Source organism: Helicoverpa armigera, chromosome 4, assembly GCF_030705265.1.
Source record: "Helicoverpa armigera isolate CAAS_96S chromosome 4, ASM3070526v1, whole genome shotgun sequence".
Lineage (NCBI taxonomy): Eukaryota > Metazoa > Arthropoda > Insecta > Lepidoptera > Noctuidae > Helicoverpa > Helicoverpa armigera.
Window position 1 is genome coordinate 6,270,650 of NC_087123.1, and position 24,932 is coordinate 6,295,581.

A 24,932-nucleotide genomic window follows, 5' to 3' on the forward strand; every position below is an offset into this window, starting at 1 on the left:
ATTCCAATCTCAGTTAAATTTGTTAGGAAATGTTTGTAGTAATGATAGCACGTATTTCTAATAGTTATTTAATTTCCCGAGCTATATAAAATAGAACAATTATTTCTGTAGCACTTTTCCTATAGCACCTGCAAGTATGTACTAAAAAAACCGGCTAAGTGCGAGTCGGACTCACGCACGAAGGGTTCCGTACCGATTAATAAAACGGAGAAAAAAATCACGTGTGTTGTATGGGAGCCCTCTAAAATATTTATTTAATTCTAGTTTTCAATAACACATCATCTGTGAAAATTTCAGTTCTTTAACTATCACGGTTCATGAGATACAGCCTGGTGACAGTCGGGCGGACGGACGGACAGAAGAGCGAAAACAATAAGGTCCTGTTTTAGGTCCCTGTGTGTGGAACCCTAAAAACAAATGAGTTCTAAACTCATCAAATAGAGAATACCAAAGTAATTTGTATAATTTATGGATCTATTTCAAATATTGACTTTGATGACACTAGTTTTCATATCCTTTCCTTTTCATTAACATAAGAATGATGCACAAATGTCAACTTTTATGTTGATAAAAATAAAACAAAAGCAGAATATATAATCTTAAGAAACTACGAAACTTCAAATCTATATTTATATCATAAATGTTGGTTTGTTTGTTTTGCCACCTTAATAGATTTGACTAGTTGTTTCCCGCGGTACCCGGATAAAATATAGCCTATGTTACTCGGTGATAATCTAGTTTTCCAACAGTGAAACAATTTGCTATCTTTATTTTACTCTGTACTATATTAGTATAGTTATGATAAATAATGTCCGACCGAACTTTCGGTTTGGGTTTCGGTTTCGGCCGAGTTTCGGCCAAAAATCAAGTTTCGGCTGCAGTTTCAGTTTCGGCCAAAATCAGCCGAAACCGAAACTTATCTCGCAAGGTCACGCACATTCGCCTAACTTCGTTTTCCGCGGCAAAGCTGTGTCGTAAGCCGTCGGCTCTATTCGGGAATCATCGTGTGCCGTTCGGATAGCTCCGTAGTAATGCAATAAAACTTAGTCAGTGCGTGTGCGTCCGACGGAAACATTATTTGGAGGTTATTTTTTGATGAAACTGATAACATGTAAGTTTTTGTTTTGTTTCTGTACTTGAATGATTTATATAGTTAATTAAATATTGAATCAATAACTGTTTTGTTGTTATTAACAAATGAAGTCACATGTAAAAAAGAAATTGTAAGTAGATAAAAAATGTGAAGTGTTTAATTTCATAAATTACGTTTTATAGGTAATCTTATTCGAGATTTGTTTTTCATTCCGATGACCTATTGTCCGATTGTTATTGTTACGGTTTTATTTTTAATTGTTTCAGAGTAAAATGTCACAACGAGAAACAAAGCCGATTTGGCAGTACTTTGATAAAAGTATCAGTGATACATCAAAAGCTGTTTGCAAGTATTTATTGTATTAAATAAATGATTACAATACCTACAACAAACTGAATTAATATACTGTGTTTCCACTTCATACCCTAATCAATGCAAAATAATGGTAAAAACACCAAATGTCAGTATTTTAAGAAATTTTATACTTGACCATGTGAGTTTCAGTTTCGGTTTCGGTTTCGGCCGAAACTGAAGCCACGGCCGAACATTCGGTTTCGGTTTCGGTTTCGGCTGGAAAACCAGTTTCGGTCGGACACTAATGATAAACTAAAATGAGAGTTGTTTGTTTGTCACGATTAACTTAAAAAAACCGGCCAAGTGCGAGTCGGACTCGCTCATGAAGGGTTCCGTACCATTATTTATAAAACGGACAAAAAAATCACGTGTGTTGTATCGGAGACCCCCAAAATATTTATTTAATTCTAGTTTTTAGTATTTTTTGTTATAGCGGCAACAAAAATAGATAATCTGTGAAAATTTCAGCTCTCTAACTATCATGGTTCATGCGATACAGCCTGGTGACAGACGGACGGACGGACAGAGGAGCGAAAACAATAGGTTCCCGTTTTACCCTTTGGGTACGGACCCTAAAAAGGATGGATAATATGGTGAAAACCCCATCGGCAAGTTTATAATTTTTTAATTGTTAATTTTAGCATATTTTACATACTTACTCTATGGGGTGGAACTCGAAGCTTCTTATTTTGCCGCCAATTCAAGGTTAAAGTAATCAAAAATGATAAACGACATTACAAGCGTGAATTCTTAAACAAGATTTATGCAAATAATATTAATCCCTATACCAAAACCGATGGTAACGAATTTATTATTAAATGTCATAAAAATATGTTATCATAAATTAAAATTATAAATCCATGTAGGATTATATAAAATTCTTATTTTAAAAGTTAATTCTCAAAATATGACTTTCGTACTAGTTTGCAAGCAAAACTTAGCTGATATTTTTCTTTTTTCAGTCTTGCTCTTAGGCTATTTTCCGTCATCATTCTGTATTCAATGTGTCAATTAGTACCTACCTAATTCCTGTTTCACTACATAACATTCACGGATTGAATCTCATCTTCAATATATCTCAATAGTATTTCAAATAATTCGGTTAAACCATTTTACCATGACAATATTATATAAAGAAAGATCAGAATATAATGTATCAATTAATAGCTTGATAAAATTACTAACAGCTTGACATTTCTCGTAGGACCTACAGATACCTACAGAAGTAGTAAAATAACATAGGTACTGATTTTTTTGATTAACCTTCCTCAGATTCAGGAAAAGTCAAAAATCAACCAGCCAGGTTACCTACGACCTACTCATATGTATATTTCTTTTTTAGGTACAGGACATATTTTATTTTTACCAAATGTTTGCCAATGAAAAGCTTTGACGCGTTGTTATGATGCAATGAGAGAAACTTCAGATTATAAATCAGTTCATTTATTACATAATAGCTAAACTTAAAATAATGATGATTCAGCATATAAATATTATATACATCCTCAAGAGTATTTACAGACTCCCAAACTACGTTGGTGATTTTAACCTAAGAGAGAAGCGACGACTGCAGATGGGATAGCTCCCCCTGGACCCTGTTGGATCTGAGGCTGGAATCCATTTTCGTCAGCGAGGTAAGTCACAGTGTAGGTGACACCGTCAGGGCCCACCCACGCGTACTGCCCTTGCACGGCAATGGCCTCATTTTCTGTGCCCTGGTTCTTCAGCTGGCCTTGTTCTTCGTGCTTCGATCCATCTGACAGTTCCCACCTATAAACAAACAGGCATATTACAAAAAAGCCTTTGACCTATATACACCGCCGTATTTAGATCAACTCCTTACGCGAAGCTGTAGGAATCGAGTCCGGCGTTGTTGACGTCATATCGCACAATCTGAACGTCCTGTGGGTTCTGGGGAGCAGCGCACGCGGCGGCGACCAGAGCAAGAACTACAAACTGAAAAAAACCCTTTCCGTTAATCCAATTTCACAATTCACTTTTCACTTTCACAATCCATTGTGGCACTGGGACTAACCAATTTCATTTTGTTTTTTTTTTCTGCGGCTGTCTTCTTCAGAGAACAGTTGATGTGTGGGATGATTACGTACCCAAACGGTTCTCTTATATACCAACGTTAGCATTTCTTCTAATACCGCGTTGCAACACAACGGTTGGGCCAGGAAGGTGCTTCTTATTACCGTGTAGCATAAGATGCAGCATTTGTCGTGGCGTGCACTGGTGAACGTGCCATACCCATACCTACGTGTACCGTATAGTTACATGCTTTTAATCGATGTTGTTTTAGAACCTTCACGTGTGTTTGAAAACATTTAATTTTACCATGCAATTTTCTTATGTAAGCAATAATGGGTGTAGAAATGTCAATGTTAACATGGATTACAAAAGGTTGTTATCCCTATTCTTATTTCACCTTTGTACGCAAAGTTCGTAACACTACTATACTATATTATAAAATAATGATGCACGTAACTAGTAGCAGTCTTACGAGAGACCAGTGTAATTGTATGCAGTTTTATTATTAATTTGTAAGCCTAAGTTGTAGTTAGCGTAATAGATACCGACGTGAATTAATACTTAATGCATATCTTTATTGTTATCAGCAGTGATCATTAATGTCTACTTAAATAAACATGCGTTAGTATTGAAATCACTCATTGAAACTGGATATTCATGTTGATCATTCATAAATTCTGTTCAGAACGTAAATCTTGTATTTTGTTGAAAACGAGACATGAGTATGTTAATCGCATTTTTGATGCAAAATTCATTTTTATTGCAGAGGTAACTAAGTAGCACATACTACTGACCTTTTTAAAATTTCAATATGTCTACTCTATCATCTTTTCATATATGTTGGGGATAAAATTGGAACCATTCCTGCGATAGGTCAACCTCTTCATTATTAGTATGACATTCCGGAGATTCACATGTGGGCGAAGCGGTTATATTGCCTAATCTATATACTGACAATGTTATACATAACCTATCAATTTATTTATTTTAATCTTAATACATTTTCATTCTACGTTTTAACCCCTATATTATTCTGGAAGTTTTAAGTTAGGCAAGACATTCATTCTATTTCGTTTCTTAGGTCACAACGCCATCAGCAGATCTAGTTCACATTAATTTAAGAGAAGCGCTTCCTAGTTGCAGGATGGCAAATCTACGAAATGGTAAAATTAATTCGTATTATATTTCTACATAATAACAACTTGGGTGCATGACCAAGTAACATTTGCCCTGGAAACTATGTTAATTTTTGAATAAAAATTACATAACAGTAGCTAAGTCAAATTAAGCGCCTACTTGTAATGTTGCAACTGTTATAGTTAGCACTCACAAAAACATTAATTCACTTTATTATTTAGTACGAAAGTTAATGTACCTAGTTGAAGATTTCATGTTTGGCTGTGAATCACTATGTGAGATTATATTGAATGGCCAGGATTACATGGTGGGTTCACTTGTAATATATTAAGTAAGGTTGACGTTTGGCCACGACTTTGCTTCTTCCCAGTCACAATTGAACTCTCTAGACGATAGTATAAAGAGTACATAATGCACGGTGACAACGACTATTGAGAACATCAGTCAGTTACTTCATTAGTCATTTTAAAATAAGATTTATTGCCGCTCTTACTAACTGGTGAAATTATAAACATGATTTTGACACATTATCTAATGCCCTATTAGTGGAATTTAGAATACGAGTTACATCATATTAAATGTGAAGACATCGATCGGTGCAATACTGTCGTAAAGGGTCGGAATTTACGACGTGCCTAATTGTTGTTTACGACGGATTCTTTCGAGAACAGGCTCGTAGATTCGTTTCTGCCTATAGATAGGCGTCATGTGGTGTTTGCAAGCAATAGGTTAACAACTCGCGTCGCTACTCAACGCAACTATTAAGTCAACTTCGCAGAAAAGGTTCGGCAGACTATCAAGTGTTTAATAGCTTTATTAAACATCATAAGATGCTATCTATTACATTAGTGATTAGATCTACAATAGGTATTGACATTTCAATATGGATAAACATTACATAATATAAAACATTTTAATACCTGTATAAGTCACGATGTACTCACAATAATTCCGATATAGAACAGTCGTAACCGCAAGTAACAGCTTTCTTTTAAAGTGTCAGACATTGATTGGGTGGAGTTCATAGTGTTTCTATTTATGCAACTTTGCCGCCTCATGGACCCATTCTGTAATCTCGTCTAGCTTTTACAAAGACCGACAAAGTACTAGACATAATGCTCGGACGGTAATTAGTTTTTCTGACGTTAAGATGTCAAGCCGATGTTTGAAAAACGTTCACTCAATCAATGTTAAGTGTGAGTTCATTGAAGAAGCATTATGGTTCATTTAGTAATCATTTATTCTTCAACATTAATGGTAACAGTAATGAAGGTGTATGCTAATAGCAAAAAATAAAATGCGATGTACATACTTAGATATAAAGTAGGTCATTTGCGAAGAGCTGCCTGTGACCTCTAAACTGCGTTTATGTGTATTAAGTAAGATAAACATATGAACATTCTTGCAAATCGTTTATTTCACATCTCGACCTTTTTTTGCAACAATCCTTTATTTGTATTTGGCCGCAGCAAAGCCTTTAAAGAGGCTAAAGAACTTTGGCGCGTTTACCTAGTTCTATATTCAAATTAAATTTGAATGAATTCTTCTATGAATCAGTAATTTATTTTTTAAGCTAACAATATGAGTTAACAATTTTTTATTTAGAAATGTTTATATTTCAGCTCAATTAATCATTATAGTGGTTCAACGTTAGCTGTTTAGCTGCACTTTTATTAAAAGAGTACTTATGTCGTAGAGGTGCAAAGTATGTATGTATGTAAGTAGTACTTATGTCGTAGTAGTACCTAGACATATTTAAAAAAATAAGAACCATGATGTAAGCTCGAAAGAGATTATAAATGGAATGGAAATATTAATTAAAATCATGAAAATTACAAACCATTTTGTGAAACTTAATTAACCAATTCGCATTATTAATTATTGCTGATCTAATTAATTATCACTGCTAATGAGTGGAAATCATTGTTCAAAACATCTAATAATCTACCAAGGAAATTCACGGAATTTGGAAGTAATCTTAAGGTTATGGGAATGTCAATCAGTCGAAGCAACTAACTCGGCCTTTAGCATTTTCATTGGCCGAAGTTATTTTGAAGATGAGTTTCGTCAAACAACAAATCCAAATTAGAATTTATTTCCCAATAAATAGAGTCTAAAGTGCTCAGGGCGAGAACATAATTTATTAATAAATGTATAAACCACAGCGTGGAGTCGAAAATTATGTCGGAAAGGTCAAGGTTTTACATTTTGCGCTAAACATTGTATCCAATTGGTTTCTGATGAGACTGTATGTGAGAACATTATGAAGTGCAACATCAGTGTCTCTCAGACTCACCGCACTCTTATGTAACGATCTGTTTCAAGACTATTATTTGGTGCAATGATTCCTTTACAAAATGACTGTGGGTAAATAGATACTTACCATTGTGGACTTTGGATAAGGATTTAGTTTTTTGAATGAGACATATTTCGCCAGAATTTAAGAATGTTGAAAAAAACTATTTCATTACGATACTAATAACAGTGTATATCATTAATTTTAGTATAATTTTAACAATTGTCGCCAGTTGGACTACGGCGTCAAACCATATGTCAGGCCTATCTATGTCACAAAAGTAGGCGAATTACAAAAGCTTTTAGAATACATTTCATCCTCATCGATAGTGGAGGTTAGTTCCCAACCGGTCTGCTTACGTCACAGTCTGCTGAACCGTTGAACCATACTCCGCGCTGTCGACCTCTGACACCCGTCGCGCGTCGCTTTCCTTACAAGAATAAACGTCTCAAAATTCAGGTCAAACTTTTAATAAACAAGCTTTTAAACACTAAGATGAGCTTACGATGACATAAAGAACCAATATTAACATGTTAAATCACATGCATTAATATTATGTAGTACAAGGTTATATGTGATATAACAGTTTGTCGGCATCAAGATGACACCTCATTATTTTACATAACAAATATTTACATTCCATTGAGTGGGTCAAGTTTTATGCATGGGAGATTATGCGTTGGCTATAACTTAGCCATGTTTTCTAGATTTTATTAGTTCTTTATCAAAGCTTTGACACTAACTGAGATTCTGTACCTATTTGCAAAAATAAGGATTTTATCACAATGATGGTATTCTCCATAAAAGGCTCACTTTAAAATCTGTATATCTACATTTGCGTGTATTTACTGTACTGTCCAATACATTGCAAACGTTTGTATCAGTGAAGTCAGCTGTAAGTCTTTCCTATGTCGCCAAGATCAAAGATAAAATGTAGCCCTCATAATAAATTTGCATAAGGTGAAGACTTCGTTTTACTTGTTGCTTAAGTTCTACATCACATGTTGAAATACTTATTAACTTTTCATGTGTACTTTGTTTATTTGCCACTTTCTGAATTACCTTGTTTTGTAAGAATTTGTATTGTTTAAGTTAGCTCGAGTCTTAAAAACACATCGTTTCCATAAATTAATACGGCATCACACCATGGTCACGTAGCCTTCTTAATGATTTTATAACACGTCGAATGACCGCAAGTGACCCTGAAATGTCAAATGGGTTTTGATTTAAGGGCTCTTGTTCATTTGGATGCAAATAGAACCGGATGTGATGAACCGTGGCCTATAAAACGAAGATGTAACGTTCACAGTTGTCCAGTTTACAAATACCGTGCTTACCAAATGGTAGATACTATCTCTTATGTGAACTTTATTGGTTGTAGTTTGAAATCTGATGCACGCGCATGCGCGGGGCGTCTGAACAATTTTTGATTGCGAAGAATCTCTTGCTTCACTGATATCGTGATTCGCGGGACCATTGGGAGCATGCTTTTTTGGTCATGGGAAACAATTGAGTTGTTACACTCTTGTCAGAATTTGAATACTATAATTATTAAGTTCAGTAGTTGCGGTTTACTCGCTACTTCTTCATGCAAATTATTTCCTGATATGTTTTTTTTTTTGTGATTCGAATCTTTGACTTGTTGTGACTGCTCTAATTACCTCTCAGTTTTTGTACATACTGATTACATTTAATACACAGGTATATTTTGATATAGATGACACGTATTTTACGTGATGAATATTTAAATAACCGATTGATTTATAGTGATTTAATGCAGTCTACGTCAGTACGAGTTTTTGTTGTACTTAAAGCTGGTTATTTTTTTGTATAGGAACAAAAAAATTCAGGAATTTGACGCACTTTGAGCCAGTTAAAATATGTGTTAATCAATGTATATTTTTAGATTTTGATTTTGCATAAAGTATTGAATAACAATAGGAAGATACACGATTGGTTATCGCGGGATAACGTAATAGTCGTGAATGGTCTAGGCGTGATTGATAACAATCTTATGTCTCAAGCAACATTCAATGTGCAACAGAGACGAAATGAGGTACCTACCAATGGTTGCAAGTAAGAGGTTGTAAATAAAATATAGATAGATATTATAAAAACGTAAAATTTATTAACTTGTCATAATAAAATTCTTTGTGTTTGACATGGATTAGCCTAGCGATTAATCGTAAATATGAGAATGTCTTCCATGTGTGTAGAAACATAGCTGCTAACATTTACTTTCATAAAATGCGAGAATACCTACTACGAATAAAGGGTATCAAAAATTATTCACCATCACTGTCAACAGACATTGCATCCAATAGGCTTGTAGCAAGACGCTGTTGAATGGCAAATGCTTAACAGTAGCTGTTATCAAGCCCTATCCTATGCGTAGACATTTTAATTCAGATATATTTCAAGTAATTTTGAAATCCATTAGTTCCAAAGCCAAAGATATATAAAAATATAACACACTGCAAAAAAATCAAATTAAATCTTCCTTTTAAATAAATGAAAATGAAACTACAAATTCCCAAAACATCGTGTATTTAAAACGAAGCCACCACTCGGTCGAGTTCGTCTTCCGTGAAGCAGAGCAGCATGAAGCAGTAGACTCGGCGACGATCCACGTGACTGTCGGCTGCCGGAGACATGTAGTACATGTCCTCTTCCGGAGAATAGCGGTCTACATCTATTCTACACATCTAGAATTGATTGACCAGCAGTTAATATTTCCAGGAAAAGTGATCAGCTTTATAGCGTAAACAGAATTATTGTATCAATAGCTTTAGAAATAAAAGTTGTTTTAGAGAAGCAAGGCAAAGAATGTCACTTGTCGTTGATATCAGACAGAGAAGTATGAAAGAACAAGACTGCGCTGTCTGCGAATGAAGTGTTGGAAAAATATCTGTAATAGTTTCAGTAGATTAGGTAGCAGTTTCGGTTAGGTAGTAGTTTTAGTAACTGTAGCCCCAACGCGGTAGAAAGGTATAAGTCTTAGCTTAAGGGTTATTTATTTAATTGTCTCTAAATTAGAATAAAATTAATGTGTTAACAAAATAATAATTAACAGTAGTAAAGTTAAAGAAAATCAAGGCTGTAAGAAATAAACTTAGTTAAAACCGTTTATTTTTGGCAGCCTTCCGATAGCTAATAAATAATAATAATGACCATCGCATTTAAGCATAAAATCCAGGGACATGTTTTTAATTTATGATTTCATCATGACCATGCCATAAGGATTTTTAATATATCTAACAATGTTTTTTTTCACAATAATTATTTTTTGGAAAAGCATTATTTTAGTTTAAAAGTGGGACCCATAATTGGCTACAAGTTACATAAGTCATTTTATAATTATTTAGTGTTAATGCTGTTGGTCCTCCAAATAATAAATAAATAAATTGTTGCCGGGTATACCAACAGATTTAGCCTTGTTCCTGTTGATGATGTCAGCATCATAACCGCCGTCAGCGGTTCCTAAAGTCGGGAAAAGAAGTACTATACCTAAAGATGTTATGATATTTTGAAACATATCATATTCAATACAAATTATATTCTCCTAAGGGCCAATTTTCCAATCGCCAGATAAGTAAAGGTAACTTTTATCTGAAGAATATGTTTGACGTCTTGGCAGCTTTTGTATAGGTATGTAAGATGAATGTGAAAATGTACGTATATGGAAAATATGTCCAACCGCTAATTTATTTATCAGATAGAAGTTAACTGAGGATTGAAAAATTGACCCTAACTGAACAGTATACACTTGCATATATAGCATACCTTTTTGTCATTCTTCTCATAGCAAATCAATTCCTCGAAATGGGCGTTTACTTTAGCTTTCGGATATTTGAAATAGCTTTTTAATTCGGCAAATCGACCTAAATGCTGAAAGTAATATTTGTTTGTTAAGATTTAATTGAAGTAACTGGGGCACTTATTTCTTTTGTAAGGGATCAATATTTGCAGTCTTTTGTCTATTTGCTTTTAAGTTATGCACGACATCCACGGTCTAGATGATTCTTGCATAAGAAGGCCTTTAAAGAAAGGTATATACATTGAGAAACGTTTCGGTGCTATCTCATGTAAGACTAGCTTTAGGTTATGTTGTTCAGGATAATTAGTTTCACTTGCCTCCGGATCTGCTGAACCACTTTTCCGTACAGTATCTTGAGGGAATTCACTTGGAAATATTCTCCTTAATTCAATATCTTCACTGAAATTAACAACATATAATGGGTGTTTAAATCAATGACGGACTACATAGATCTGAACAATGACACAGATATAGATAAATGATTATTTTAAAAAAAGTGAAAGTAGGCAAGGTTTTTCGGTAAAGAAAAATAATACAATTTTATTTTCACTCACTACGTATACACAACACAGTGGCATCTCCTTATCAAACTGTTGAGGACCTGAAACATCACATATTCATTTCACAATAGCTAACAATAACTATCAAAGCCATCAACACATTTACTAACTTACTAAGAACATAGAAAAACAAACGGATATCCTTAACATTATGAAGGATATTTTCGAAAGTGCGACACGTCAAATAAATACTCAAGTGAGCACGTTTGCAAACTTGCGAAATAGCTCGTAAATAATATTCAATTGTTATTGAAAATGTTTTACGATATTGCACGGGTGTTTTATTAACGTTTTCCATATATTTGTGTGGAAGTTTGTAACAACGACCGCAACCGCAACAACTAGGTGTAATCATTTGTTGCCGGTAAATAACAAAACAGACTCAAACCATATCAGGAAGCTGTAAGTATCGACAGATATTTCAAATGCATTAGAATAAGTACTACCACCCACTTAAAGTTAAATGAATATCGAATAGGTATGTTGTGTTGGATTATATAAAGCAAAAAACTAATACCCCTAACTTTCGATAACATTGTTCTTTGTTCTATCTGAACAATCTACTGTTTATTTAACTCTACACACACTGCGTCACGGGATCTTGTTAGACGGACGTATTGCTTCCAAGTACCATTTAAAGTATAGAATAAATATTTCAATATCAAATTAGTATATTATTTCTTTTAATCCCATACCTCCTATAGGTTATGGGCCCAGTGCGAAAAAGGACATTTAGTAGTGAGAACATTCAGTAGTGCGTAGTGACAGTAAAGTGCATAGTTGTAAATAAAAATAAAGTTGTGACAATGGAAAAAGTGAAAAGAAACATTAAGCCTTTTAATGGAGAAAAGTACAGTGTATGGAAATTTAGAATTCGTACACTGCTTTAAGAGTTAAACTTGCTCAGTGTTATTGACGAAGAAATTCCTGGAACGCGATCCGCTGAGTGGGAAAAGAATAATAAGGCAGCCAAAAGTATTATAGTCGAATATTTGGCGGACTCATATCTTAATTATATTAATGAAAATGGGACTGCTCAAGCAGTTTTAAACATTTTGACGCGATCTATGAAAGGAAAAGTGTAGCAACTCAATTAGCGCTGAGAAAACAATTATTGGGATTAAAATTAAAAGCCGATATACCCTTGATCAAACACTTCTCAACATTTGACGATCTGCTGACAGAATTATCAGCTGCTGGAGCTAAATTAGAGGAAACGGACAAAGTAGCTCATTTATTACTTACTCTCCCGAATACATATGATGGCGTTATCACTGCAATTGAGACACTATCTGAAGAAAATATCACTCTCGGTTTTGTAAAACTAGACTATTAGATCACGAAGTAAAATTAAAAACGAGAGTCGTGATACCAGTTTAAAGATACTCCATGTTGAAGAAAAATATAATAAAACAGATACAATCGCACAAAACAAAACTATTTGAAGAATACAACATTCAAGAAAACAAACAAACAAAAATTTGTGAAATGTCATTACTGTGGACGCAAAGGACACAAGAAACAGGATTGTTTCTATTTCAAAAGACAGACAAATATACAAAACAATGCCCCAGAAAGGACAAGACAAGTCCAAACTATTGCCCTGCAAGAGGGAACGACCTCGAATTCTTCTTTTTCAGGATTTGCGTTCATGACAAGCGCATACCATTATGAAAAAGACCACTCGACAATTAAATTCCTATTAGATTCAGGAGCGTCTGATCACATCACAAATAGAGATGATCTCTTCACATCGTTTGAATGTTTAAATCCTCCTTTAAAAATTTCAGTAGCTAAAAACAATACATTTATTTCAGCAACTAAAAGGGAAACATAAATCTTATCAGTCAAACAGGAGTGCAAGGAATACTTACAAATGTATTGTTCTGTGCCGAAGTACCATATAATTTAATATCGGTATCAAAGATGCAGCAAGCAGGATTCACCATAATATTTGATGACAAAGGCACACAAATTACAAAGGAAGGTAAAATCATCATGAAAGGTAAGACATTGAATAATCTTATAGTTCTAGAGTTTAAAATACCAGTAATAAAGGGAATCCGCTTCCCAAGCATGTTATGTTAATGAAAATAAATATGAATTATGGCATCAACGCCTAGGACATATAAGTAAAACTAAATTCCTGCAGTTAAAATGTCATAATATGATTGATGACTTAGATGAAATAAATACCGTAACTCCAAATGATAAGTTGTGTGAAGCATGCATAAATGGGAAGCAGACTCGCCTGCCTTTTAATAAAGTTAAAGACAAAAGTTACATTAAACGCCCTCTGTTTATTGTGCATTCAGATGTTTGTGGTCCTATAACACCTCCAACAATAGATAACAGAAATTATTTTGTTTTATTTGTTGATGAATACACACATTATTGTGTGGTGTATATGTTAACTTACAAATCAGAAGTGTTTACAGCTTTTAAAGACTATGTCGCTAAAAGTGAGGCTAAATTCAATTTCAAAGTAGTAAATCTTTATAGTGATAACGGTGGTGAATACTTATCCACCGAAATGAAAAACTACTGTAGAGAAAGAGGCATAAGCTATCATTTAACAGTTCCTAGGACCCCACAGTTAAATGGTGTTGCAGAACGTATGGTTCGCACAATAACAGAAAAAGCTCGTGCTATGTTAAATGGCACTAAAGCATCAAAACGTTTTGGGGAAATGCAGTTTTAACTGCAGTTTATTTAATAAATATTACGCCTACGAAAGCTTTAAGTCAATCAAAGACACCATACGAGATGTGGCATGATAGGAAACCAAGCGTTAAAAATCTCAGAGTTTTCGGTTCAACTGTATATGTTCATAATAAAACCAGTAAAACAAATTTGACAATAGGTCGTGGAAAGGAATACTGGTAGGTTATGAACCCAATGGTTATAAAGTTTGGAATACAGAATTCGAAAAATATGAAACTGTAAGGGACGTTGTAATTGATGAGACTAATTTTATCGAATCTAGGCCTTCATTACGACCTGAACGGAGTAATAATACATATTCCCAAGACGAAACTGATAATGACTCCGTAACAAAATCAGTGTCTTATAAGTCTCATAGTTCTGGCCCTAAATCAGATAGCTCTCAATCTGATGAATGCAGTACAAGTAAAATTCGAAAAATCGGTAGTCATGAAATACCGAATGAACCTGAAAATGAATCTGAGAGTAGTTTGAAACACAAAAATCAGGATAAACCTGATGAATTTTTAAATTTACGAAGAAGTGAAAGACTGAAAACATGTTCGCGTAAATCATATAATGAAAATGACTATGATGTTTATAGTGCGTTATCCATCACAAGTAATATACCAAAATCATTAAATGAAATTAAATCTCTGAACGATAGGAATCAGTGGGAAAAAGCAGTCAGAGAAGAACTCAATTCTCTTAAGAAAAATAATACATGGACATTAGTACCAAAACCATTAAATAAAAATATTGTAGACTGTAAATGGATATTCACTATTAAAATGACGTTTCAGGTCAACCTTCAAGATATAAGGCACGTCTTGTCGCTAGAGGTTTCAGTCAAGAATATCTTAGTGATTATAATGAAACATTTGCACCAGTTGCTAGAATAGCAAGCTTTAGATTCTTAATTAGCTACGCAAATCAATATAATTTACTGATTCATCATATGGATGTAAAAACAGCATTTCTAAATGGTACACTAAAGGAAGAAATCTACATGAAAGTTCCTGAAGGTGTAAAATGTAAAGATAATTACGTATGCAAATTAAACAAAGCTCTTTATGGCTTAAAACAATCAGCTAGATGTTGGTACGAAACATTTGAACAATGTCTCAAAGAAATAGGTTTTCAGAACTCCCCAGTAGATAGGTGTATATATATGAAAGGTAAAGGAGACATTTCTAAAAATATTTACGTAATCTTGTACGTCGATGATTTAGTTATAGCATGTGCAGATTTGCAAACAATGAATAATTTCAAAGCATATTTAATGACTAAATTCGAAATGACCAACTTACACGATATCAAATTATTTTTGGGCATTAAAATAGAGAGACACCATGATAAAATTACTTTAGACCAAAGTGCTTACATTAAAACCGTTTTGAATAAATTTAATATGAGTGATTGCAATCCTATAAACACACCGATGGAGCTTAAATTAAACTATGAAGCTCTTAACGCTGATAAGAAGTGTGACGCACCATGCCGTCACCTGATCGGTTGTTTAATGTACATTATGCTTTGTACGCGTCCGGACTTAAGTACATGCGTAAATATTTTAAGTCGGTACACAAATAAGAACAATAAAGAATTGTGGTTATGCTTAAAGCGAGTTTTAAGATATATCAAAGGCACAATTGATTTGAAGTTAACATATACAAGAAATAATTACAATAACATCCTAAGTGGATATGTCGACTCAGATTGGGGTGGCCACGATTGTAATGATAGGAAAAGCACTACTGGATATGTGTTTAAATTATTTGATCAAAATACAATTACATGGTGTACAAAGAGACAAACATCAGTAGCGGTCTCGTCTACTGAATCCGAATATATGGCTTTATATGAAGCTGTTAAAGAAGCATTATGGCTTAAGTCTCTGGCAGAAAGCATAAACTTAAAATTAATAAGCCCATTATTTTATATGAAGATAATAACGGATGTATTAGCATAGCTAATAATCCAACAAGTCATAAAAGGTCCAAACACATAGATATAAAATATCATTTCTCTAGAGAACAAGTTGAGAAAAATGTAATAAAATTAAATTATATTTCCACAGGTAACCAGTTGGCAGACTTGTTGACAAAACCTTTACCAGTCGTGTCTTTTATAAGACTGAGAAAAGGATTGGGTATAGAATAAGTTTTAATTTAAGTACAATTTCATTATGAAATGGTCTGATCAGGTTTTTCTGGGTTTTCCCTGATCCTGTGCAGCAAATGTTGGACCATTATTGTACAGTTGTCCCAGACCTTACTTGGAAGTATAATATGTTACGTCGTATTTATAAGTTGGTATTCACTTTGTAATGTTGAATTGTAGACTAGATACTGTATAGTAAACTAACGAATGACTAAAAGTTAGGGATTAATTTTTGAGGGGGCGTGTTGGATTATATAAAGCAAAAAACTAATACCCCTAACTTTCGATAACATTGTTCTTTGTTCTATCTGAACAATCTACTGTTTATTTAACTCTACACACACTGCGTCACGGGATCTTGTTAGACGGACGTATTGCTTCCAAGTACCATTTAAAGTATAGAATAAATATTTCAATATCAAATTAGTATATTATTTCTTTTAATCCCATACCTCCTATATGTTGTGTACTAGGTATACACCATATACCTGGTTTCCGAGTGTACAATATATTTGAGTGAGATACATGTATACCATGTTTGCTTCATACAAAAAATTAAATATAGAGAAATAAATATTTCATTTAATTTATTTAGGTCATCAAGTTCCTTGAATAAACTCTTAGCACTTAAAATAACGACACTTGAATTGATATCATGTTCTCGAAAGTCGAATGTTTTGCCTGCGCCTTGTAATTTAAGAGCACTCTTATTTTACGAACAAGGACGCTGAGGTGTAAATTAAGATGCCACAGGCACGCACGACGCGATAAGATGCACGCTAGTCTCTGCTTCGAAAATAAATATTTTTATTGTAACATTTTAGAGATCAACTGGGATTTGTTCAAATATTATGTTTAATATATTAAGGTGGAGTAGTATTTTGAGCCTAAAAGAGTTAAAACTAAGAAGAGCGGCTTGTGTTATATACGTAATCAATCTATCTGCTTACATGGTAACTTGAAATAGACGTCTTCTTTAATTTTAAAGCAAAAAAATATTTTAGTTATTAATAAATAACTAAAATATTTTTTTGCTTTAATGCCGTCAATAGACGGCAAACAAATTGTCTTATGATGACCTATGCTTGCTATCCTGTACCCTTAGTTGAAGTAATTTTTCTAACTAGAACACGAGGAGTTTTTTTCATCAATAAAATTGTATGTATACCACGCCTTTATTCACTTAGTTCATCCTAAATTTTTTTGTCGGAAGCATTGCGTCAGATTGCGTCGATTAATTAAAGTCTAACGAGCAAATCAAGTAAAGAATGCTTATCTAACGCTGTTATGTATGACAAATGTTTAATTATCAGAATCATTGAGAAATATTTGACTTTACTCGAATGCTAGTGCTTTGATATGTATTATTTCTATGGAATGTTTATGAAAAAATATTCATAATACAAAGCTGTTAGGTAATCATATGAATTTTTCATTCATGACTTATTTTACAATTAAAGTATTGTAACGCTATTAAAAGGAAAAGTAAAGATCTTGGGCTATGAAAAAAAAACTATATTTCTTACAATAAAAAAAAAAACATTTATTACTAAAACTTTAGTATCACAGTATCAAATAATTCTTCTGTCATTGAACCTCGTATAATCGTCATTGATTCTCGGATGAAAGCCGGTGGCATCTGCTACATATTTCATCGAGTAGGGTTTTCCTCTGGAGTCAATATACCCGTACTCTCCTCTTACTACTAGCGAACTACCATCTGGACCGGGCAGGATCCCTCCATCTTCCCTTCTGTACGTACCATCTGAAGTCTCATATCTGGAAAAATATGTCTCTTTTTTACAATCAAAATTCAATTATTTCTTTATTAGATTTGCAATAGATTTTTTGTTGCTCAATTCCTAAACATTTTAAATTAATTGTTAAACAACCACAATAAAATTTGGTAATTACTTCAAAGATATGCAAAACAAAGTAAATTGGACATTTAATTGGCGGATATGTGATGCAACGGTATAAGAACGTGAAGGTGCTATCAGAATCTTGTACAATACGTGCGATCAACGCGAACATATCCTGGCTCTGTTGCCCAACAGATAGAATTGCATTTCGTTACTCTCTAGCAAAAACTATGATTATTAGAATTCCACATGTCAAAGGCCAAGACAGCTCAAACGCTCACTAATGTTAGTACATAAGACAATTTTGAGGTTTCAAAATGATAACATTAATTTATTATGTCTGTGTAATACCTATCTGTACCTTTTCGTGATTATATAACGATTTTTTGTATTGTGTAAGTGATTATTATACGATGACTTCATGAATTAACCTAAGATCGATAAACCTCGATTAGTTATTTATAACACATTTGTTTTGATCATCCTACTATATTGCCTAGAATAGAATAGACATAGGAGTTACGATAACATTACTTAATTTCCATGTTAACGTAGATTTTGTATAATGTAATCAACATATGCTAATCAGAAACATGTCTTCAAACAATTAAAGAAAACCGCTTAATTTGCAAGATGTGTTAATCAATTCACATTTTGTGTGTACACTGCTAATTCACACAACTTGGTAATGATGTCAGCATATAATTAAAGTAAGAAAAAAGGTGAGAATTTTATCCGCGTTGGTCTTCTTATATTTTTAAATTCGCAGTTCAAGTTTATTGCCTGCAGTTTTTTTCGTTTATAAAATGAATAAAACAATTTATACTTACGTCATAGAAGGCTAAGCTTAGTCATAAGGTGAAAGGTTAATAGACAATTTTAAGATGCGGCTGTCCTAAAATGCATGCAATAATAGCTAGTGTTTTATGTTATCAATATGATAGGTGGTAACAAATAGGTAACTTGAAAATATTCGTAAACGTCACTGGATTTGTCCGCAGCTTTAATTCGCATCCCGAACGTGTTCAACAGTGACGTTTTTTTTTAATTAAAACTAAGATAATCTTTATTTAATATAGACAGTTTATTTCGCATTTTTAATTGCTGAATAAGGTCAATTCGGGTCAATAAAATGTTACTAGAAGTGCAACTTAAATACTAAAGGTACTTTTTGGATTCTTGCTGCCAACCGCACATTCCGCGACTGTTTACATGAAACCGTTTTGAATTGAAGCGGCAGCATCATGTGCAGTCGATGTCCGTCAGATATCTAAATACATAGCATGACAACCCAGTAGCGCAGCTTTGGCGTATGCGGTCTTCAGCAGGAGTTCAAAACGTACTTTTTTAGGTTCTTAAATAAAATAGAGACAATGTCAAGTCATGTTATATTTCGACACGTGACCTTATTAAAATAACATCACACGTTGGATGATTAGTCTGTCAGCATGTTATTAGTCAGTCATAAAAACTTAATTAGAAAGATAATTTATTTAAATTAATTGATAGGTATACGAACTTTTTGCTCATTTTTCGCAACTTTTATTGATCGTCACTACAGATTAGTGGAGTTAATAATGAGTATTATTTGCTTTGTCTGCATAAGAAGTCAGTAAGAGAATGACTTACATTTTTTTTTAACGATTAATGAAACATCCTAAACTACAAACTTGGTAACGTCAATTCAAAAAGTGCTCATCATCATCCTCATCCTCCGAGCCTTTTCCCAAACTATGTTGGGGTCGGCTTCCAGTCTAACCGGATTCAGCTGAGTACCAGTGCTTTACAAGAAGCGACTGCCTATCTGACCTCCTCAACCCAGTTACCTGGGCAACCCAATACCCCTTGGTTAGACTGGTGTCAGACTTACTGGCTTCTGACTACCCGTAACGACTGCCAAGGATGTTCAATGACAGCCGGGACCTACAGTTTAACGTGCCATCCGAAACACAGTCATTGGTGTCTAAGATATACTTAGAAAGTACATACAAACTTAGAAAAGTTGCATTGGTACTTGCCTGACCTGGAATCGAACCCGCGCCCTCATACTCGAGAGGTCGGTTCTTTGCCCACTAGGCCACCACGACTATTCAAAAAGTGCTGTCACAACGTAAGTTAGCACAATGTTCTTAGCTAGTAACATGGTAAATGATTTTATTGTTTTTTTTCTTACTCCTATGTTAAATGCATGCCGTGGCAGCCTTTAATTAAGGCTACACTACAAAATGTAATTATGTAAGTGCTATAACATGTTCTTTTCTGGTGTATGCTTTGTTGGTTGTCCTTAAATAAATAAATACAACTATAATTAATAATTAAAGTATTTGTAAGTTTAGATTTCATAGCAATTTAATTTTCATTACTTTCTGATCTTCGAAATTAGTTTATGTAAAAAAAGTATGAGCAATAAGTTAATTACGCTAACTCAAATTATTAAGCATTCAAAGCTAACATTCAAAAAATGATATATGCTAAAATAATAATACCTTAATTGCAATAGCAGTCATTAACACTTACTCAAAACTGTACGTGCCGAATCCATTATTGTTGTATGTGAATTTTTTAATTTGCCCTCCAAGGCAACTAGCTACAGTGACAAATGCCATGAAGACCATAGACAGGACGTAGAGATGAGCAGCACCTTTTACCTGCGCAACAAAATACCATAATGTCAGGGCCAACGGGTCAAGCCAGCTACGCTTTTCATTATAATAATACAAGTTGAGATCGCCGTTTTGCCGCCAATTTATGCAAAGCTATTTTGAAACGATGATTTTGGTATGATGTTATAGAAATATATGGTAGGTATGTGTGGTTTGGAGTGATTTATCTGATGTACATATTTGAAATGCAGGCATAAATGTGTGCTTCGGATTTTACATAAGGGCCTGAGAAAGCTGTCTTTTATTATATTTTTGCCTAAAACTCTGATTTAAGAGCGACTCTAATTTGATGTTTAGATACAGAAAAAACCGGCCAAGTGCGAGTCGGACTCGTGCACGAAGGGTTCCGTAAATTACAGTTAAATCAACCTATCTCAAAAACTATAAGAGATACTTTGATCAAACCAAAAATCGTTGAAAGAGTTAATTAGCATGCATCACCTCTATTTTTTTTAGAATTTTATACCCCGTAGTTATAAAAATAGAGGGGGGGGGACATACTTTTTACGACTTTGAGAGCTGATATCTCAAAAACCGTTCACTTTAAGAAAAATGTTTTTTAGAAAACTTTATATCATTTTAAAAGACCTTTCCATTGATACCCCACACGGGTATGTACATCGAAAAAAAAAATTTCATCCCTCAGTTACATGTATGGGGGGCCCCACCCCCAATTCTTTTTTTTACTATTTAGTGTCATATTTTTGTAGCGGTTCATACAACACATATTCCCATCAAATTTCATCACTGTAGTACTTATAGTTTCCGAGTAAATCGGCTGTGACAGACGGACAGACGGACAGACGGACAGACGGACATGACGAAACTATAAGGGTTCCGTTTTTGCCATTTTGGCTACGGAACCCTAAAAACTACCAATTTGTAAGAAATAAATAAAAGATGACGAACAAGAAAGGTAAAAAAAACGAAACAGACGTTCAGACAAAATTACTGTGTTTATAAAAATCGATGATGCTAATGACCTTCACAGACATTTGTATAGTTATTTAGGATTATGATTGAAAATGTTTAGAATCCTAAATGCTACATCCGTGATTCAAAGACAAGATATTAGGTATTAGATATAGGATAGATAATATCAAGTATTGACAATAGATAGATTTTGATAGCTTCTTCGATAGTTAGACGAGCAAACTTATCTGACCACAAGTCGTGGTAATTTTACAGTTATTACATGCGTTTGCGGTTACAGGTACCTACCTAATAATGAATCATGATTTCTCTTTACAATGCAAATTTTATGAGTGATCCTTGGGCCTAGATATGGCAAGACAAAAATAGTGTAAAGGTTAGCTTGCATGATCAACAAGTCTGAGCATTACCTAATAATTTTGTAGTTTTATAGAAAGCTTATATCATAAATAATTATAGGTATTTATTTTTTTACTATAAAAAATCCCGGACATTGCTTTTGACTATCTCAAATTTTCCTTGGGGTTTTACTCTGAAGTCATATGCAAATGCAGTTTTATGATGCACGCGCCTCGTAAAATGCTAATGAGTATGAGAGCATTAACATAAAATGAGTAAGATCTAAAAGCTTTTATTATAAGCCGTCTATCCATATTTAAATTGTGATAAAGCACCCATTTTGGCAACATCAGATGCAGCTAACTGCTTCATAAGCACATTACATTTCCTAATATCCTTTATTTATTAAACCCTACGGATAAGCTTGTTTTGAAGCTTGATACCTATCTCATGAAATCATTTAATGCTTTGATAATGCGTTAATGTGCGGGTTGAACTAGTCGCGCCTTTAATTGGGTGTGTGTATGTAATTACGAGTCAATTTTCAGGTAGCCCACATTGATAATGAAAATGTACACTTTTCATGATAAGTAATCTTATATCTTTCATCTACCGTCCACACTACGAAATTATTATAGGAGTGAATAAAGTTTTACCTAAGTAAAAATGTGTAGTATAGGAGAACGCCAAAACAAATATACCTATTCGTGGACATTTTTAAGTAGCTATTTCTTAAAGATTGCGATGATATGTATGTATTAAGTCATTAGCTTCTTAGCACCTTTTCAATAAAAATAAAAATGATTTCACATTTATATATTCATTAGCAACATTTCTAAGCGGTTACTCAGTTGTTTTGTTTTTTTCGCAGACGTCTGGTTTAGCTCATTGCAGTTTTGACATATGAATAGGAATTGCCGAACAATAAAATAGCTCTTTTAAGATTTTTGAGGTATTGTTAAATCAGATAAGAAATTAAGGTGACACTTTTGTGTTAATGGGTCAAGATTCTCTAATAAGAATTGATTGCTTCATCTCTATGGTTCTATAAAAAGGTTTGATACCACAGGTTCTCGAAATCCGGACTCGGATCCAATCAGTTTATTAATACGTCCAATTACATAACACGAATTAACATATTATGAAACTCGTTTATTTTTACTTACCATGTTGGGCGTGTTCTTCATCAGTGCGGATCTAAATGGACTGTGTGTTGGGGACAACTGCCCACACTTTATATCCAGTTCTTCAAGAATGTCATGTCTGGACTTCATTCCATAGTACAATGCCACGTCAAGGACTAAAGGAGTCATTGACACTGTAACATTATTACGCAAACGTGGGAAGGACCCGACTCTTCACACTGTGTCAGCTAAACTGCGTAATTATTCGCTCCCGTTTTTCTGGATGGCAAGGGAGGTACTAGGAGCTGCTAATTTATTTATTTTTCGTAATATATCTTGAGCGATTAAAACAATGAAGGCTTTCCTATTTAATTTTAGTATTAGACAATAATTTCGAACGTTTTACTACAAAACCTCGTCTAAGCTTATAATTCATAATCTCACAAGCGAACATCTTATTTGTGGGATTTTTAATGAATAGATTTGTTAACAGTTTCAGCAAAATATGAAGACATTAGAGGACTCGACGACGATCAATGACAATTACTTCAACTCTTACAAATCTAAGAAAACTCTTATTCACTACTTTATAAATGTGCATTGTACACTCGGCATTATAACGCAAGATTTATATACAAAAAAATAAATGAAGAAATCTCCTTGATATTTACAAATTACTTAAGTTTATTATTTTCGATCAGCTCTATACCATTTCATGTTAACGGGGTGCTCTTTTATTTTGTACATAAAACACTTTTATGGATTGACATGAATAGGAAGATAATACATTATCTCTCATTATTATTCAATTCAGTCAATGTAAAGGACTCGTCAGATTGGACGATGGTACAATTTTTATACAAAATAATTTATGGCACTTGTACGAGTACTATGGAAACGCTAATAATATACACAAAGCTGATCAAAAAATGAGAATAACCATGTTTGTCAATAAGTAGGTAATTCATAAATCATTGTTGGCACAAGAACAGGTTGGCTTTAATGGTGCAGAGTGACAGATAAGTTTGAGTTGACTTACAATAATAAAGCGTAAACCACTTCACCCGGTTTATAATAGGACTGATATTTATATTAATGTTCCTCGTCATTCAGGTCTTTTAACGAGCAAGCCCTTTCAATGTAACTGTTGAGGACTTTTTATGGTTTTAATATTAATCATTTCTTAAAAGCAATAGCATTTTATTTCGATTGGGTTTGATAGGAATCTTTACAGACTCGATAGGTATCGACTAAACTTTTTGTACTGATATAAAAAAAACTACTAAATAATACAAACAACAAATACAAACTAAACATCCATCCTCCGAGCCTTTTTCCCAAACTATGTTGGGGTCGGCTTCCAGTCTAACCGGATGTAGCTGAGTACTAGTGCTTTTACAAGGAGCGACTGCCCTGCCTGACCTCCTCAACCCAGTTACCCGGGCAACCCAATACCCCTTGGTTAGACTGGTGTCAGACTTACTGGCTTCTGACTACCCGTAACGACTGCCAAGGATGTTCTATGACAGCCGGGACCTACAGTTTAACGTGCCATCCGAAACACAGTCATTGGTGTCTAAGATATACTACTATACTACACAAATACAAATACTAATACTATACAAATACAAACTAAAATACCTACTTATTTATCAATGAAAAGTTGACATTATCAGAGAAAATAACTTATAGGAGAATAACTTAGAAAAGCATATAACACTCAAAGGATGGACCAAATGACTGTTGAAACTTATTTTTAAGTAATGTATGTACGTAGGAATATATTTGCTATGATATCGGAAATATAAAAACCTAAGTTAATTGATTACCAAATCACTAATTTTAATTGTTCCT

At 33.8% G+C, this 24,932-nt stretch overlaps 3 protein-coding genes and 1 long non-coding RNA gene across 5 annotated transcripts; 1 reads left to right on the forward strand and 3 right to left on the reverse strand.

Annotated features, from left to right (window-relative positions):
- Nucleotides 1–986: 986 nt before the first annotated feature.
- LOC135116696 (uncharacterized) lies at nucleotides 987–1,494 on the forward strand. The gene is made up of 2 exons (XR_010276380.1): nucleotides 987–1,111; nucleotides 1,360–1,494. It is a non-coding gene; the product is annotated as an uncharacterized LOC135116696 (long non-coding RNA).
- A 1,380-nt stretch (nucleotides 1,495–2,874) lies between these two features.
- Nucleotides 2,875–3,613, reverse strand: LOC126053498 (endocuticle structural glycoprotein SgAbd-5). Its single transcript, XM_049847170.2, has 3 exons — nucleotides 3,483–3,613; nucleotides 3,291–3,403; nucleotides 2,875–3,217 (listed from the first exon to the last, which is right to left on the reverse strand). The coding sequence occupies exons 1-3, from the start codon at nucleotides 3,489–3,491 to the stop codon at nucleotides 2,992–2,994; spliced, it is 348 nt and encodes a 115-aa protein (XP_049703127.2). The 5' UTR covers nucleotides 3,492–3,613; the 3' UTR covers nucleotides 2,875–2,991.
- Nucleotides 3,614–9,450: 5,837 nt separating this feature from the next.
- On the reverse strand, nucleotides 9,451–11,513 carry LOC110384196 (uncharacterized). 2 transcript variants are annotated; one of them, XM_064034266.1, is made up of 6 exons: nucleotides 11,406–11,513; nucleotides 11,286–11,332; nucleotides 11,049–11,130; nucleotides 10,698–10,802; nucleotides 10,335–10,394; nucleotides 9,451–9,619 (listed from the first exon to the last, which is right to left on the reverse strand). In XM_064034266.1, the coding sequence occupies exons 1-6, from the start codon at nucleotides 11,439–11,441 to the stop codon at nucleotides 9,464–9,466; spliced, it is 486 nt and encodes a 161-aa protein (XP_063890336.1). In that variant the 5' UTR covers nucleotides 11,442–11,513; the 3' UTR covers nucleotides 9,451–9,463. The 2 variants fall into 2 exon arrangements, with proteins under 2 accessions (XP_063890336.1, XP_063890337.1); XM_064034267.1 differs by lacking the exon at nucleotides 10,335–10,394.
- A 6,166-nt stretch (nucleotides 11,514–17,679) lies between these two features.
- LOC110384195 (larval cuticle protein 1-like) lies at nucleotides 17,680–23,303 on the reverse strand. The gene is made up of 3 exons (XM_021345349.3): nucleotides 23,121–23,303; nucleotides 20,537–20,667; nucleotides 17,680–17,936 (listed from the first exon to the last, which is right to left on the reverse strand). Exons 1-3 carry the CDS (start codon nucleotides 23,265–23,267, stop codon nucleotides 17,729–17,731), a joined length of 486 nt encoding a protein of 161 aa, XP_021201024.3. The 5' UTR covers nucleotides 23,268–23,303; the 3' UTR covers nucleotides 17,680–17,728.
- Nucleotides 23,304–24,932: the final 1,629 nt, after the last annotated feature.

What these genes read in the sequence shown, in the direction of transcription:
- LOC110384196 (XM_064034266.1), bottom strand. Translation starts at nt 11,441, where the DNA reads ATGTTAAGGATATCCGTTTGTTTTTCTATGTTCTTA. An exon ending in TTTGTTTTTCTATGTTCTTA is followed by an intron (nt 11,333 to 11,405) that starts GTAAGTTAGTAA and finishes GTGATGTTTCAG; the next exon opens with GTCCTCAACAGTTTGATAAG. An exon ending in CACTGTGTTGTGTATACGTA is followed by an intron (nt 11,131 to 11,285) that starts GTGAGTGAAAAT and finishes TGTTAATTTCAG; the next exon opens with TGAAGATATTGAATTAAGGA.
- LOC110384195 (XM_021345349.3), bottom strand. Translation starts at nt 23,267, where the DNA reads ATGACTCCTTTAGTCCTTGACGTGGCATTGTACTATGGAATGAAGTCC. An exon ending in TGAAGAACACGCCCAACATG is followed by an intron (nt 20,668 to 23,120) that starts GTAAGTAAAAAT and finishes TTTGTTGCGCAG; the next exon opens with GTAAAAGGTGCTGCTCATCT. An exon ending in TTCGGCACGTACAGTTTTGA is followed by an intron (nt 17,937 to 20,536) that starts GTAAGTGTTAAT and finishes ATATTTTTCCAG; the next exon opens with ATATGAGACTTCAGATGGTA.
- LOC126053498 (XM_049847170.2), bottom strand. An exon ending in CTCGATTCCTACAGCTTCGC is followed by an intron (nt 3,218 to 3,290) that starts GTAAGGAGTTGA and finishes GTTTGTTTATAG; the next exon opens with GTGGGAACTGTCAGATGGAT.